The sequence below is a fragment of the Camellia sinensis genome, chromosome 9, assembly GCF_055761805.1.
Source record: "Camellia sinensis isolate YWXY chromosome 9, ASM5576180v1, whole genome shotgun sequence".
Lineage (NCBI taxonomy): Eukaryota > Viridiplantae > Streptophyta > Magnoliopsida > Ericales > Theaceae > Camellia > Camellia sinensis.
In genome coordinates, this window is record NC_138969.1 from 5,163,201 (window position 1) to 5,176,402 (window position 13,202).

General features: G+C 38.0%; 1 protein-coding gene across 4 annotated transcripts; it reads left to right on the forward strand.

Annotated features, from left to right (window-relative positions):
- The first annotated feature begins 282 nt into the window (after positions 1-282).
- On the forward strand, positions 283-12,947 carry LOC114261584 (long chain base biosynthesis protein 1). Of its 4 annotated transcripts, none has more exons than XM_028201859.2 (13): positions 283-516; positions 2,214-2,336; positions 2,430-2,524; positions 4,664-4,755; positions 5,223-5,316; positions 5,404-5,476; positions 5,591-5,723; positions 6,403-6,577; positions 6,767-6,907; positions 6,996-7,091; positions 7,256-7,397; positions 12,001-12,128; positions 12,409-12,947. In XM_028201859.2, the coding sequence occupies exons 2-13, from the start codon at positions 2,222-2,224 to the stop codon at positions 12,583-12,585; spliced, it is 1,461 nt and encodes a 486-aa protein (XP_028057660.2). In that variant the 5' UTR covers positions 283-516; positions 2,214-2,221; the 3' UTR covers positions 12,586-12,947. The 4 variants fall into 4 exon arrangements, with proteins under 4 accessions (XP_028057660.2, XP_082742153.1, XP_082742154.1 ...); XM_082886027.1 differs by lacking the exon at positions 2,430-2,524 and adding an exon at positions 3,468-3,526; XM_082886028.1 differs by lacking the exon at positions 2,430-2,524.
- The last annotated feature ends 255 nt before the right edge of the window (positions 12,948-13,202 follow it).

The following is a 13,202-nucleotide window of genomic DNA, read 5'->3' on the forward strand; positions in this document are numbered from 1 at the left end:
CAGTTTCAAAGAAAAAAGCAAAAAAAAAAAAAAAAAAAAACTTTTTTGAGCCACATTCGAGGCCTCAAATTTGAGGTCTCAATCTTTTTCCTTTCCCAAAATACGTCAATTCGTTCTTTTTAAGAAAAATGAGTGAGAGCACTAATTAGTACTACTATTAATGATGTGACAGTAAATCTCATTATAAATTATTTGATATTTTGACTTTAATATTATATATATATATATATATTTTTAATTAAATATCATGTCATTAATAATCTTTTTAACCTTCAGAATTAGTGTCTCAATCATTGTTGTGTTTTTAAAATGGTTCCAAAAGCCGCCGATCTGGACCCCGTTCGTTGTCCATTACCATTCCATTCCATTCCATTCTCTTCCTGGGCACTCAAGGCCGCGTTTGGATTAGTGAATTTGGGTTCGAACAGATTTCAAATCTTGTCCTCCTCATCTCTTTCTTGTTCTGATCGAATCCTAGTTTTTACGAGGCTTCTTGGTCTGATCTTTGCCCCTGAGGTAATTCCATCTCAGACCATCATAATAATCATCATATATCAGGTTTTTTGTGGGTTTTTTTTGCTGATCTCACACAATCTGTTCTTACTCTTTCTGATTCAAGTTTTTCAGTCTTCTCTAAACATTGTAATTCTTGAATAATATCTATTACGGTTGTATTTTATTTTATTTTTGATTATATTTTATGTTCTGTTTGGATTTCATTTCAACAAAATTATTGCAGAGAAACCCAATACCAATCTGGGCTTGAATATGAATATCATGAGTGAAATGATGATCATCGATCAAATGCATGTCAAAGATTCAATTTTTAGTCTTGTGAAATAGTTTATAGACTGCTTGAGATTTCTGTTGTCAATTGCATATTTTTTATCTTCTTTTTTTGTTCATGTAGTTTTAGTTTGGTGGTATGTTCTAGAAGGCTTCAATTAGGCTGATTCCATTACCAATCTGATGGTTTATCTCTGATCTGGAATCTCAAGGGAACTAACCTTATATTTGGTTCACTGGAATGAAATAGAATTGAATGGAATGGAATCGTCATTCCTGAAACTCTATGGAATGATCTTTACCATGATGAATGATGATTCCATTTGCATTTTTTTTTTTTTTTAAATTTGTTTGCAATGTTTATTCTCAGCCAAACATAAAATAAACATTTTGATGAAATAATTATTCCATTCCATTCCACTTCATCCCAGGAACCAATCACTACCTAAGCCGTATCTATTAATATGAATATGGTCTAATTTAGACAATTTTTACTGAGGTTAATTTGTGAGTTTGCATGTGCTCTTATATTTTCAAAAAGTATCATTTTTATTTTGTGTATATAAGATTTTTTTTTTTTTTTGTGTGTGTGTGTGTTGAAAATCAATTAAGTTAGTTTGTATGACTAGCAAAAATAGATAGTCTTGTTGCAGTACACAATAGACATAAATATAAAGTGGCTAGGCAAAATACACAATGTACTTTTTCTGTACTTTTGCTAGACAAAATGCCTATTAATGTTGGTCTAAGCAACTCCAACACGAGAGGAAAAATATATTTTAGAAATTTTTGCTAGCCAAGCATCAGTTTTGTGCCTCCAACAAGTGCTATAACGTGAGACAAATGCTATAACGTGAGACGCATTTTGCCTTGTTTCATATTTGCTCTCCACATGTTGTGCATTATGTGGTAGGCAAAAGTCTCCTGCCAAAATCATCTATGCTTGGTTGCTCTGTGTGTGTGTGTGTGTGTGTGTATGTGTCTCTGTGTGTGTGTTTTTCCCCATTCGAACCTCCCTTCCACCTCTAACTCCTGCTCCACATTCCAGGTAACATAAGTGTGGCGACACCTGCAGCCTTGCTGGTGTCCTGCTTTTATTGTGGCAGTCCTTAAAGTTTGTGGTGCATTTTTGTCTTTGCATCTTTGCATTTTTGTCACCTATGCTGATTTTTTCGTTGCCTTTTTTCGGCTAGTATGAATCTGTTTCGTGGGTGTATTTTTGTTTTGAAATCATTCTTTCTTGCACTAATTATTTTTTGTTTTGTTTACTTTTCTAACACAAAAGTTTGTCGATTGGGTCATATATTCATTTTTTTCACAAGTTGAATTACATTAAACCAAAAGAAATTATTCATAAATTTTTTTTCTTTAAATTTCAACTCAATTCTATTTGTGTATAATTGGTTGAAGCCTTGCATGTTTTATAGTTGAGGCAATGAATACAATGGAATCAGCTCTTATGGATATAGTCAACACTACTTTGGATTGGGTGACATTCGCATTTGAGGTTCCTTTTGCTCGAGCTTTTGTTTTTGGAGTGCACATCCATGGTAGGCTATCATTTCTTCAAACTGAAATTATTTTTGTCCTTAATTTAGTGGTATTTTGATCCGAAAAGTAACATTTTTTTTGGGGGGTTGAAGGGCATCTATTTGTGGAGGGCCTTCTTGTAGTTGTTATTTTGTTTTTACTTTCCCAGAAAAGTTACAAGCCTCCTAAACGGCCCCTTACAAAGAAGGTACAATCAATTCTTTTTTGTTCCATATGAACTTGCTGTCTTCTTGAATAGGTTTTGTGGTCTTCTTGTATTGATTAACAATTCTACAATTTCTTCTCTTTTTATTTCTGTTGCATTTAAAATAGAAAATCTGTTGCATCTCAATCTTTGCACTTACTTTTTCTATGATAAACATATTTTGTTCATTATTGTTTATCTTTCTTTTTCTTTGTCCTTTTCCTTTTCTCTCTCTCATTTTTTTTTTTTTTTTTTTTTTTTTTGGATTTCTGACACTAATGATGTCTCTCAGACAGTGAAAATGGGAAAGAAGGTAGAAACTTATGGTTTGAAGTGTGGACAAAAAAAATTATTGAGGGCTCAGTTGATTTTTATAACAACAGTTTGTTACCGACCACATATTTTTAGTACTGAAGGTCATACCCAGTACCCAAGGCTCTTGCTTACAACACGGCTTGGAAAAGTTAGTATGTAGTAGTGTTACCTCCATGTTTTGGATGGAGGGGCCAATTCACATGACTTGAACCCATGCCACAAGGTTAGGTCTGGGTAGCACTAGTCATCATGCCAGGTCTCGATCTCTATAGTACTAATATTTATTAGTTCAACTGTATTGTTGATACGCCTATTCTCTTTCTTCCCTATCCTTTGGATTTCAATTGATTACACTTTTGGGCCAGATAAATCTAATGAAAATTCTTATTCTTAAGGTATATAGTTAATATGTCTCTTACATCTCTTATTCTTTTTGTGTAAGTAGAGAAGCCAAAGTCAAGAGCAAAACTAGCAAACAGGTGTTCATTTAATATATGCATTTTATTTCATCCCTTCATGCCCTGCATTTATGGGTTGCAGCAGGGGAGGGATGGGGGGGATTCTGTAGTGTGGGATGTTCGGCAGTCTAAAGGTGTCTTCTCAGTGTCTTCATTTTATGGGGCGTTTGCAGGGGATGCTATCGGTGTGTTTCCTTGGAAGTGTATCTGGGCGCTGGGTTCTCCAACGAAGGTGGCTTTTTTTGTATGGACAGCTATTTTGGGCCGTATTCTCACTATTGATAATTTGATTCGGCGCCAACATGTATTGGTCAATTGGTGTTGTATGTGTTGTAGGGATGCAAAAACGGTGGATCACTTACTTCTTCATTGTTTGATTGCGTCTAGGCTTTGGGGCTTTATTGTTGCTTTGTTTGGCTTGGTGTGGGTGCAATCGGCCTCTGTGTTGGGAGTATTACAGAGTTGGGGTGGGGCTAGGGTGGGGAAGAGGCACTGGAAGGCTTGGGTGTTTTCTTCCCATTGTTTGCTTTGGTTGGTTTGGTCGGAACGGAATAGGCGCGTATTTCAAGATAAGTGTCATTCCGTTTCTTGGCTAGAAAGTAGATTGTTGATGTTGCATAGTTGGGTTAAGGGCACAGTCGATCCAAATGTTTTGGTTTTAGTTGATTTTGTGGAGGATTTGATTAGTTAATTTTGTTTTAGCCTTTTTTGGGCCTCTTTTTTGTATTCATTTGCATCGTCGTGATGCGTTCTAATAAAGTTTGATTATTTATCAAAAAAAAAAAATATCATCTTTGCCTCAATCACACTAATAGTCTACAGTAATGGAAAGATCATAAAAAGAAAAAGAAAATTAAAACCACAACCACCACCAAGTAACACACTATATATGCAGACACAAAATGTAGGACCTGCTATTTCCACCTCAAAATAGAAAGAAAACTGCATGTTCTCAATTGAGGTGCCTTTGGAAGGCATAGATAGATAGATCTTCAGCTGTTTAAGGTTTACTTGCTTGCAAATGCAAGTATGATGACAAATTGATAATTATTGATCCATTCACATAGGGTTTATCCAATTTGAAAATTGCAGAACAACTCTGCCTTGGATTACAGAGTATTAACAATGGTGGAGTTATATTCATAAATTATTGAAAATACATGCTGAGCTGAAGTTTAGGAGAACTTGCTGACTTCTAAAGGCAACGAGGTAAATGAAGTTGAAAAGATGTATACATGTAAAACTAAGACTAAAGGGCCCAAACTACTATTATGAGTCTTTTATGTGCCTTTCTTTCAAGATAGTAGCTCTTGTACCATAAACAATTTGACAACCTAACATTTTTCAAGTGTTTGCTTGGTTTTTCTAGGAAATAGATGAGCTATGTGATGAATGGGTTCCAGAATCTCTTATACCTCCAATTACAGAAGAGATGCGATATGAGCCTCCAGTATTGGAAAGGTAAAATTAGTTTTAGTTTGTCTTTATTTTATTATTTCCTTAACCTCTGAATTCTATCGAAATGTTCTCGAAGTTATGCTTGTAAAATGTTGAGTTTTCTAATTTTAGATTTATATATAAACCAAAATTGGCTTGTGTGGGGCTCCATGCTTTATGTAAATGTGTTTCTTGCTTGGTCCTACACTTATTTCTTTTTCATGCACTATCCAACTCTTGCATAATTTATTTGCAAGAATTATTATATGTTGCCTTGAGTTTTTTTTTACCTTTTTTTAGTTTTTCCTTAGTTAGGTTGGTTAGCCACTTTCATGTAGGTGTTCATTATTTTGAGTATGGGTAAAATCTTCCTTTTTAATCACCACGTATACTTTAAGATCCAATCAATATTGAAATTCTTAAATATGTATCAAAAAGAGATTTGTCACTGTTGCAAGGACATTCTTGCTCATTGGTTTCATGTTACACAGTGCTGCAGGGCCACATACAATAATCAATGGCAAAGAAGTTGTGAACTTTGCTTCAGCAAATTACCTTGGATTTGTTGGACATGAGAAGTTAATTGTGAGAACCTGTTCTTCCTATTCGTAATTTTCCCTGTATCATATTAGTCTGATTTCAGTATCAACTTACAGAAGTTTTGTATAACAGGGGTCATGTACTTCTACACTGGAGAAATATGGTGTTGGCTCTTGTAGTGCTCGTGGATTTTATGGAACACTTGGTATAACCTGATATTAACTCGTAATTTTGTAGCTTAGTGTATTAACTAAATTGAATTATCTCCTTGACTTGTGCATGAAAATGATTACCGTTCTAACAATGTTATTTTGCATAGATGTCCACCTTGATTGTGAAGCCAGAATCGCTAAGTTTTTGGGAACTCCTGATTGCATATTATATTCTTATGGACTTTCCACCATATTCAGTGCAATTCCAGCTTTTTCTAAGAAGGGGGATATTATTGTTGCGTGAGTATTATCTTGACTGTTTAATTATTGATTTTCATTTGGTATGGCATAAATCTTCTAAGGCTACAAGGACTTTCCTACAAAGGTTACTATTGAAGAATGCATGACAAGTATTGTTCACTGGTTGTCTATATTTTATTTTAGTTAGTCGTTGAAAGTGCCAATATTGTTATATGAAAACATAATGATATGTTATTGCTTTTATATCTTTTCTTGACTAATTTTACCTGGTGTAATGTGATTGTGAAAAGAGTGAAGAGGGAAAAGACTGCATGTTAGCTGACTGTGTTCTGTTGACGTAAATATAATCATTTGAGTTTGTTTTAAGCTGCAGATATTTTATATCATGAGTTTATAATAAGCCATTTGGCTATAATAAATATGCTGATCAATGGTTTCTATGGTTGTGCCATATTGGATCAATCACGATCAATTGGCAATTTGCTTTCTCTTTTTTGTCATTTAGTGCTTTGAGAACCTCTATTAATTTGTATTTTGGAAACATTTATGCATATACATGGTGATATGAGTAGTTATTGGCACATTTATTCGGGTCCCTTAAAATTGGCATTGGTTTGGCTTTAGCAATCTGCCATGTAGATCAGGTTAATTTTTTTTCTCTATTTTATAGCTTTTCTTATTGATTTATTTATTTGGGCTGGGGGTGGGAATTTTTTAGGGATGAGGGTGTCCACTGGGGAATACAAAATGGCCTTTATCTTTCCAGAAGTACAATTGTGTATTTCAAGCACAATGACATGGTGTCTCTACAAAGTACTCTGGAGAAAGTTACTGCAGAAAATAAGCGAGCTACGAAGCTAAGGCGCTATATTGTGGTTGAAGCTGTGTACCAGGTATCTTTTAGCAATTATGCTTTAATTTTACTATGTTGATAACATATCTTGTAGCTTTCATCAGACTAGCATTGACAATTAGCAGTTTGCTTATTTACTAATACCATATTATCATGTATACCCTGCATTTCTGTTTCCCGTGCAGGATTGGGAAATGTTAATGTTTTGACAGATTTCTTCAATTTGCAGAATTCAGGTCAAATTGCTCCATTAGATGAGATCATCCGATTGAAGGAGAAATATCATTTCCGTGTCTTATTGGATGAGAGCAACTCTTTTGGTGTGCTTGGCAATTCCGGAAGAGGTATCACCGAGCACTATGGGGTTCCGGTATGTTTTGAAGATATTTTAGATTTAGTCAGTTCATTAATTCTCAATTTGTGGTTTTATGTGATGGTGTTGGTACTTGGTTGTGTAGATTGAGAAGGTAGATATCATAACTGCTGCCATGGGACATTCATTGGCCACAGAAGGAGGATTCTGCGTAGGAAGTGTTAGAGTCACTGCTCATCAAGTATGAAATTACCACCACTTGAAAAAGGGAACCTTGTTTGGAAGAATTTTTTTTTATAGTCCGAATTCCTTTTCTATGTAGTTGTTTATTTACTGATTGATATTAGTGCTCTTTTTTCCTAGTTTTCTATTCTTAATTGTTGATGATATGTTACATGTTTGCAGCGTCTCAGTAGTTCTGGTTATGTCTTCTCTGCCTCCTTGCTGCCGTATCTTGCAACTGCTGCTATTACTGCTATTGATGTTCTGGAGGAAAATCCTGATCTTACTACGAAACTGGACAAAAATATTGCTGTACTACACAAAGGTTTGTTTTATTTTCACTCTCTTTTAATCTATATCCAAGTGCTAGGTACTCGTTGGGGATATCGTTGAGGTGTCAGCTATCCTCAACTTGAGATCACTTATAAACTGCCTATGTTACCATCGCAAAGTGACTCTGGAAAATCTTGTAGCTCCATTGGCATCAGATGAGTCAGCGTCACTGATATATTGATCTATTTGTTGGATGAATGGACCGCTTAGTCTAGTTGCACATGTGATGCTTAGAGGTTATGTAAATCAACCATTGCAGCTAAAGAAAGCACAAGAAAAATGCTTAGAGGTTACAATTTTCTGCTTATGTTTGCAAAAAAATTGAAAATTGGAAATAAAAACTTGTTTGGCGTTTGTTTTCATTTAAAAAATAAATAAATAAATAAAAATCAATTAGTTTACGTAAAGTTACTAAATTCTTTACACATAAAAAAGTTTTTATTTGTTTTGAAACAAGGTTTCATTCCTTCCTCCTTTCCCCACCTCCTCCTGCCACCACCCACAGCCTATCAATACTGTTGGTGACCCATCCGGCCACCACCCAAGTTGCCGGCCACTACTTTTGGCTGTCAGCCACGACCTCCAGCTTGTCCCCATTCCACCTCTGGCCCCATTGACCACCATCTCTGGTGAGCCCCTCCACCTCTGACCCCCTCCGGCCACCCCTCACTTGTTTTTAAAAACAAGCTTATGTAAACATGTGTACCAAACATGTTTTTTTTACCTTCATTCTTACCAAAATAAATAAATTGTAAAATAAATTGATGTATATTATTGATTGATATGTGTTTTTTTGTATATTACAAGGATTCCTATTATATAGGAGAGGATTTGGGAGTAGGTGAGGAGTAGGTGTAGGTGGTAGTGGAGGTGGTAAGTGGAGTGAGTGGTAGTGGTAATTTACATTTACACAATTTACATTAACAGCCCCCCTCAAACTCAAGGAGGATAGGCACTAGCCAACTTGAGTTTGGAGAGAGTCACAAAACAGAAAAATAAAATAAAACAGGATAGGAGACACGATATGGTCGTGTCAGACCGTTGTAGGAGACACAGTGTGGTCGTGTCAGACTGGTGTAGAAGACAGTTTACGGGGTCATGTTGGACCGATGTAGAAGACAGTTTACGGGGTCATGTCGGACCGTTGTAGCAGGACAGCGTACGAGGTCATGCCGGACCGATGTAGCAGGACAGTTTACGAGGTCATGTCGGACCGATGTAGCAGGACACTGTGTGAGTGTGTATATAGGCTGCCCAAAAGATATACATGGATGTAGATATCGAGCCCTCAAAAGTCGTGCCCTCAAAAGGTGTGTCCAATCTTTCAAAAGGCGTGCCATCAAAAGGCGTGCCCAATTCATCAAAAGGCATGCCATGAAAAGGCGTGCCAGTTTGTCGGCGAGCACCGAGCGGCGCATGATGCGCGTGGCTGCCTTGGCTATATAACCAAGACGGAACCTGAGGCCGAGGCAGAGACTGAGACAAAAAACCTGCGAAAATCCTCTGGAAAACTCTTCGTTTTGCTGAGAGAGATAGTTTGTAACACTCTGTTGCGAGAGATATTCTGTAACACGCTGGTGCCCAGAAAATGGCCTTGTCGTCCCGTGGTCTGCTCACTCTCTTTCCCGACCTCAACGAGTCAACAAGAGAGATAACGGGTGCGGTGGCCAGTGAACCTCAACCAAACACCTCCGGTTTTGCTCCGTTGAACTTTCCGATGCGGTCGGTGGAGCAAAAAATGGCAGTGCAAACAGATATTGAAGCCAATCAGTATACTTTGAAGTCATGTGTGGAGACCATGACGGCGGTCACAAACCTGTCGCACCGGCTGCAGAGTAGGACAAATGAGGTGCAGCAGTTAAACGCCCAACTGGCTCTGCTCCAACGCATATATAAGGATGCGCGAGCAGAGATAAGTGTGCTAAAGGCGGAAAATAAGGAGCTGAAGCGGAAGGCCACCGTTATGTTCCGATTTGGAGGTCTGCCATATGCTGGAGTGGAGGAGCAGGGTGGAGTGATCGTGCCCAATGGAGTGGGAAACACGGAGGCAACACCGTCAAGGGCTGCCCAGGACGGAGGCAAGAAGAAAAGGCCGGCGGAATAGGCGAAGAAGTGAGGTCGGTGGGTGGCCGGCTGCAGAAAAGAAAACAAAGCTGTTGTGTGTTGTGTGGTGGTTTGTTGCTGTTGGGGTTTTTTTTTTTTTTTATGTAAAATTGTGATCGGGGTGGATCCCTGAGATGAATAAAATATGGTTTGGTGTGCAAAGCTATATGGTATGAATGAAATTGGAAAAAGATTAAAAATAATGTGAAAGAAAAATAAAGAAAAAAGAATAAAAATATATTTGAAATAAAAAATGAAAGATGGGAGAAATAAGGAAAATGGTGTGGAGACAATAAAGAAAAATAATGGAGTTGGAAATCAAACGGAAGAGAGATGATGATGTTTTTTTTTTTTTTTAATAGAATATAATAAAAAGAGATATATATATATATATATATATATATATATAATAAAGAAATTGGGAAACAAGAGTGTAATGAGTAAAGGAAAAAAAATAAATAAATAAATAAAGAAATGAAAAGAGAGGGACAAAAGTTGGTGTCTGGTGGGGCTTTGTTGGTTTGGATTGGGAAATGCTCTGTGGCAAGCAGAAGCTGTTGCGTCGAAGCCCTTGGGCTCCTCCTATCCTCAATCGACAATTCGAGCCCTGTTAGGGCTTGGGTTGAGCTCAAGGAGAGCCGAACTGCGTCTCGCTCCACCTGGTTTCACACTGCTGCATCGGATAAGGATTTTTCTGCGGCTTCTGCGTCTGCTTCTGCGACGGCTGAGGGTTCGAAGAATTTGGAAGGTGAAATTCAAAATGGTGATTCAGTTGGGGTGGGGATGCCTGGAAATCCTGATTGGTTGACGATTCCGGGTGTTGGGCCGAGGAATTTGAGGAAGATGGTGGAGAAAGGTATTCCACGCCTCCACCGCCGGGTGGTTTTGCCGCCATCACCGCCGGGTGCTCGGTGGTGGAACCGTGGGCGGCGGTGATATGTGGGTTGGTGGCGGCACTGGTGTTGATTGGGTGTAACAAAGTGGCGGAGAGAGTGAAATGCGACGACCCATTAGAGGCGGCGCAGCTTCACGGCGGTTGCGGAGCGTGGGGGGTGATTTTCACGGCGCTTTTTGCCATCGAGAAGTACGTGAACGAGGTGTATCCCGGGAAGTCCGACCGCCCGTATGGGTTGTTGATGGGCGGAGGATTGTTCTTTGTTCTTCACAAGCTCAAGCTTCTTCGGATCTCAGCCGAGGATGAAATAGCGGGTACGGATCTGACCCGACATGGTGGGTTTGCATATGTGTATCAGTATCATGATGAAGATGAGTCAAGGAGCAGCAGCTGGAGCGAAGGGGAAGAAGAAGGGAGCGATGTTCGTGATCGACTGTGCGAAGCCGGTGGAGGATAAGATCATGGAGATCGCATCACTGGAAAAGTTCCTCCAGGAAAGAATCAAGATCGGCGGGTCAAAGGGAAGAGAGTTGGAAGATGCAGGAAACTGAAGGTATGTGTAGAGGTCCGGCGGGCGGCCAAGGCGAGGCTGCCGCCCGCCGGTGAAGCAGAATTATTCGATTCTAAACCAGCTCTGATACCATGTAAAATAAATTGATGTATATTATTGATTGATATGTGTTTTTTTGTATATTACAAGGATTCCTATTATATAGGAGAGGATTTGGGAGTAGGTGAGGAGTAGGTGTAGGTGGTAGTGGAGGTGGTAGGTGGAGTGGGTGGTAGTGGAGGTGGTAGGTGGAGTGAGTGGTAGTGGTAATTTACATTTACACAATTTACATTAACATAAATAAATAAATAACAAACATGCTTAATGTTGCGTGTGAATAAAAAACAACAAATAGTCAATGCTACTAAACAGTAGGTGTTTGTGGTACTAGCTCTCCTTTATCCTGCATCTTTGCTAGCTCTTTAAAGTGTTGCTGAAGGTGTTGGTTACCAATTAGTTTACAAAAAGTTACTAAATTCTATAAACATAAAAAAGGTATTTTTATTTGTTTTGAAACAAGGTTTCATTCCTTCCTCCCTTCCCCACCTCCTCCTGCCACCACCCACAGCCTATCAATACTACTGGCGACCCATCCGGTCACCACCCAAGTCGCCAGCCACTACTTTTTAGCTGCTAGCCACCACCTCCGGCTTGTTCCCCTTCCACCTCTGGCCCCATTGATCACCATCTCTGGCGAGTCCCCCTCCAACTCTGACGCCCTCCGGCCACCCCTCACTTGTACCAAACATGTTTTTTTTACCTTCATTCTTACCAAAATATATATATATATATATATAACAAACATGCTTAATGTTGTGTGTAAATAAAATACAACAAATAGTCAATGTTACCAAACAGTAGGTGTTTGTGGTACTAGCTCTCCTTTATCCTGCATCTTTGCTAGCTCTTTCAAGTGTTGCCGAAGGTGTTGGTTACCAATTCAGGGGTATGTGTGGCTTTCACCTTTCAGTCAAAATAGAACAACAGAACTAAATTGTTTCTATCTGATTGGTCTTAGCAATTTGTCTCTTATATTGGCAATTGCAGGATTGTCAAATATACACGGCCTCAAGATTGTGAGTGACGTGAAATCCCCAATCGTCTTCCTCAGACTCAAGAACTCCACAGGATCCTTGAAGAGCGACTCACGATTGCTTGAACATATTGCTGAGCAGGTAATCCAGTTGTTCTCAGATTTCTTTCGCTCCTACTTTTTGGCAAGTCAATGTGAGTTACTGGTTACACATTCTGATGGAATGATTTGTGTGAGTTGGAAAATTGGGCCTTTGGCTCATTTTTGTGAAATTGCAACTAGAGGAAATGAGTTTTGGCGATGCGCGAGTTGGTTTATAACTTTGGTTTTGGGAAAACCATTTTCAGGTTATGTATATATTGTATAGCATCATGATGACTTGCCTACACAACCTCAAGGTCTTAATGTTTGTGCACTTGCAGGTATTGAAGGAAGACTCAGTCTTTGTTGTGACTTCCAAAAGATCAATGCTTGATAAATGCCGTCTACCTGTGGGAATCAGATTATTTGTCTCAGCTTCTCATTCCGAATCTGATCTGCTCAAGGCCTCTGAATCATTGAAGAGAGTTGCAGCAGCGGTGTTAGCAGGTCATGATTGAATCGAATAGTGCAGATCGGATCTCATTTCTTTTTCCAATGATCTTTCGAACATTTCCCAGAAAAATTTTATTTTTATTTTTTTATAGGTGCATTTTGTAGTACTTGTATTATTAGGTTTTTTTTTTTTTTTTTTTTTTTTTTAACACCACTTGTATTATTAGTTTGAATTACATGTTTTGTCTGCGTCCACTTCGTATTAACTCTCAACTTATCACTAGGCACTAGTTTAACTTTACTTCATTTTGGAAATGAAATATTTTTGCATACCGAGAAGCTATATGTGGTAAAGTATTTGGTGTAATTTTTGTATACAACTTATGAGACAAAATTAGTTTAAATAAAATCTTATTATTGAGAAGCATGTAGAGGTATTTTTAGGGGTTGTTTGGGATGATCTAAAAAATGGTATTTTTTAATTTTTTATGAAACATGAGTTGGGTTTGGGTTGGGTTTGAAGTGATGTGTTAGAGAGGTGATGTGACTTAAATAAGATGATATGACTTAAATAGGATAGTGATTTTTTGACTTTTTATCTTTTTCAAGACATGTCAAACTTGGCCTTAGTCTTAGTTTTCTTATTATTAATTTTTAACTTGTTTGAAATTATATCAATTAG

Bases quoted from the DNA above. Each gene is read 5' to 3' on its own strand.
- LOC114261584 (XM_028201859.2), top strand. From the start codon at position 2,222: ATGAATACAATGGAATCAGCTCTTATGGATATAGTCAACACTACTTTG. The intron at 5,724-6,402 runs GTGAGTATTATC...GGAATTTTTTAG, and splicing joins AAGGGGGATATTATTGTTGC to GGATGAGGGTGTCCACTGGG. The intron at 12,129-12,408 runs GTAATCCAGTTG...GTGCACTTGCAG, and splicing joins TTGAACATATTGCTGAGCAG to GTATTGAAGGAAGACTCAGT.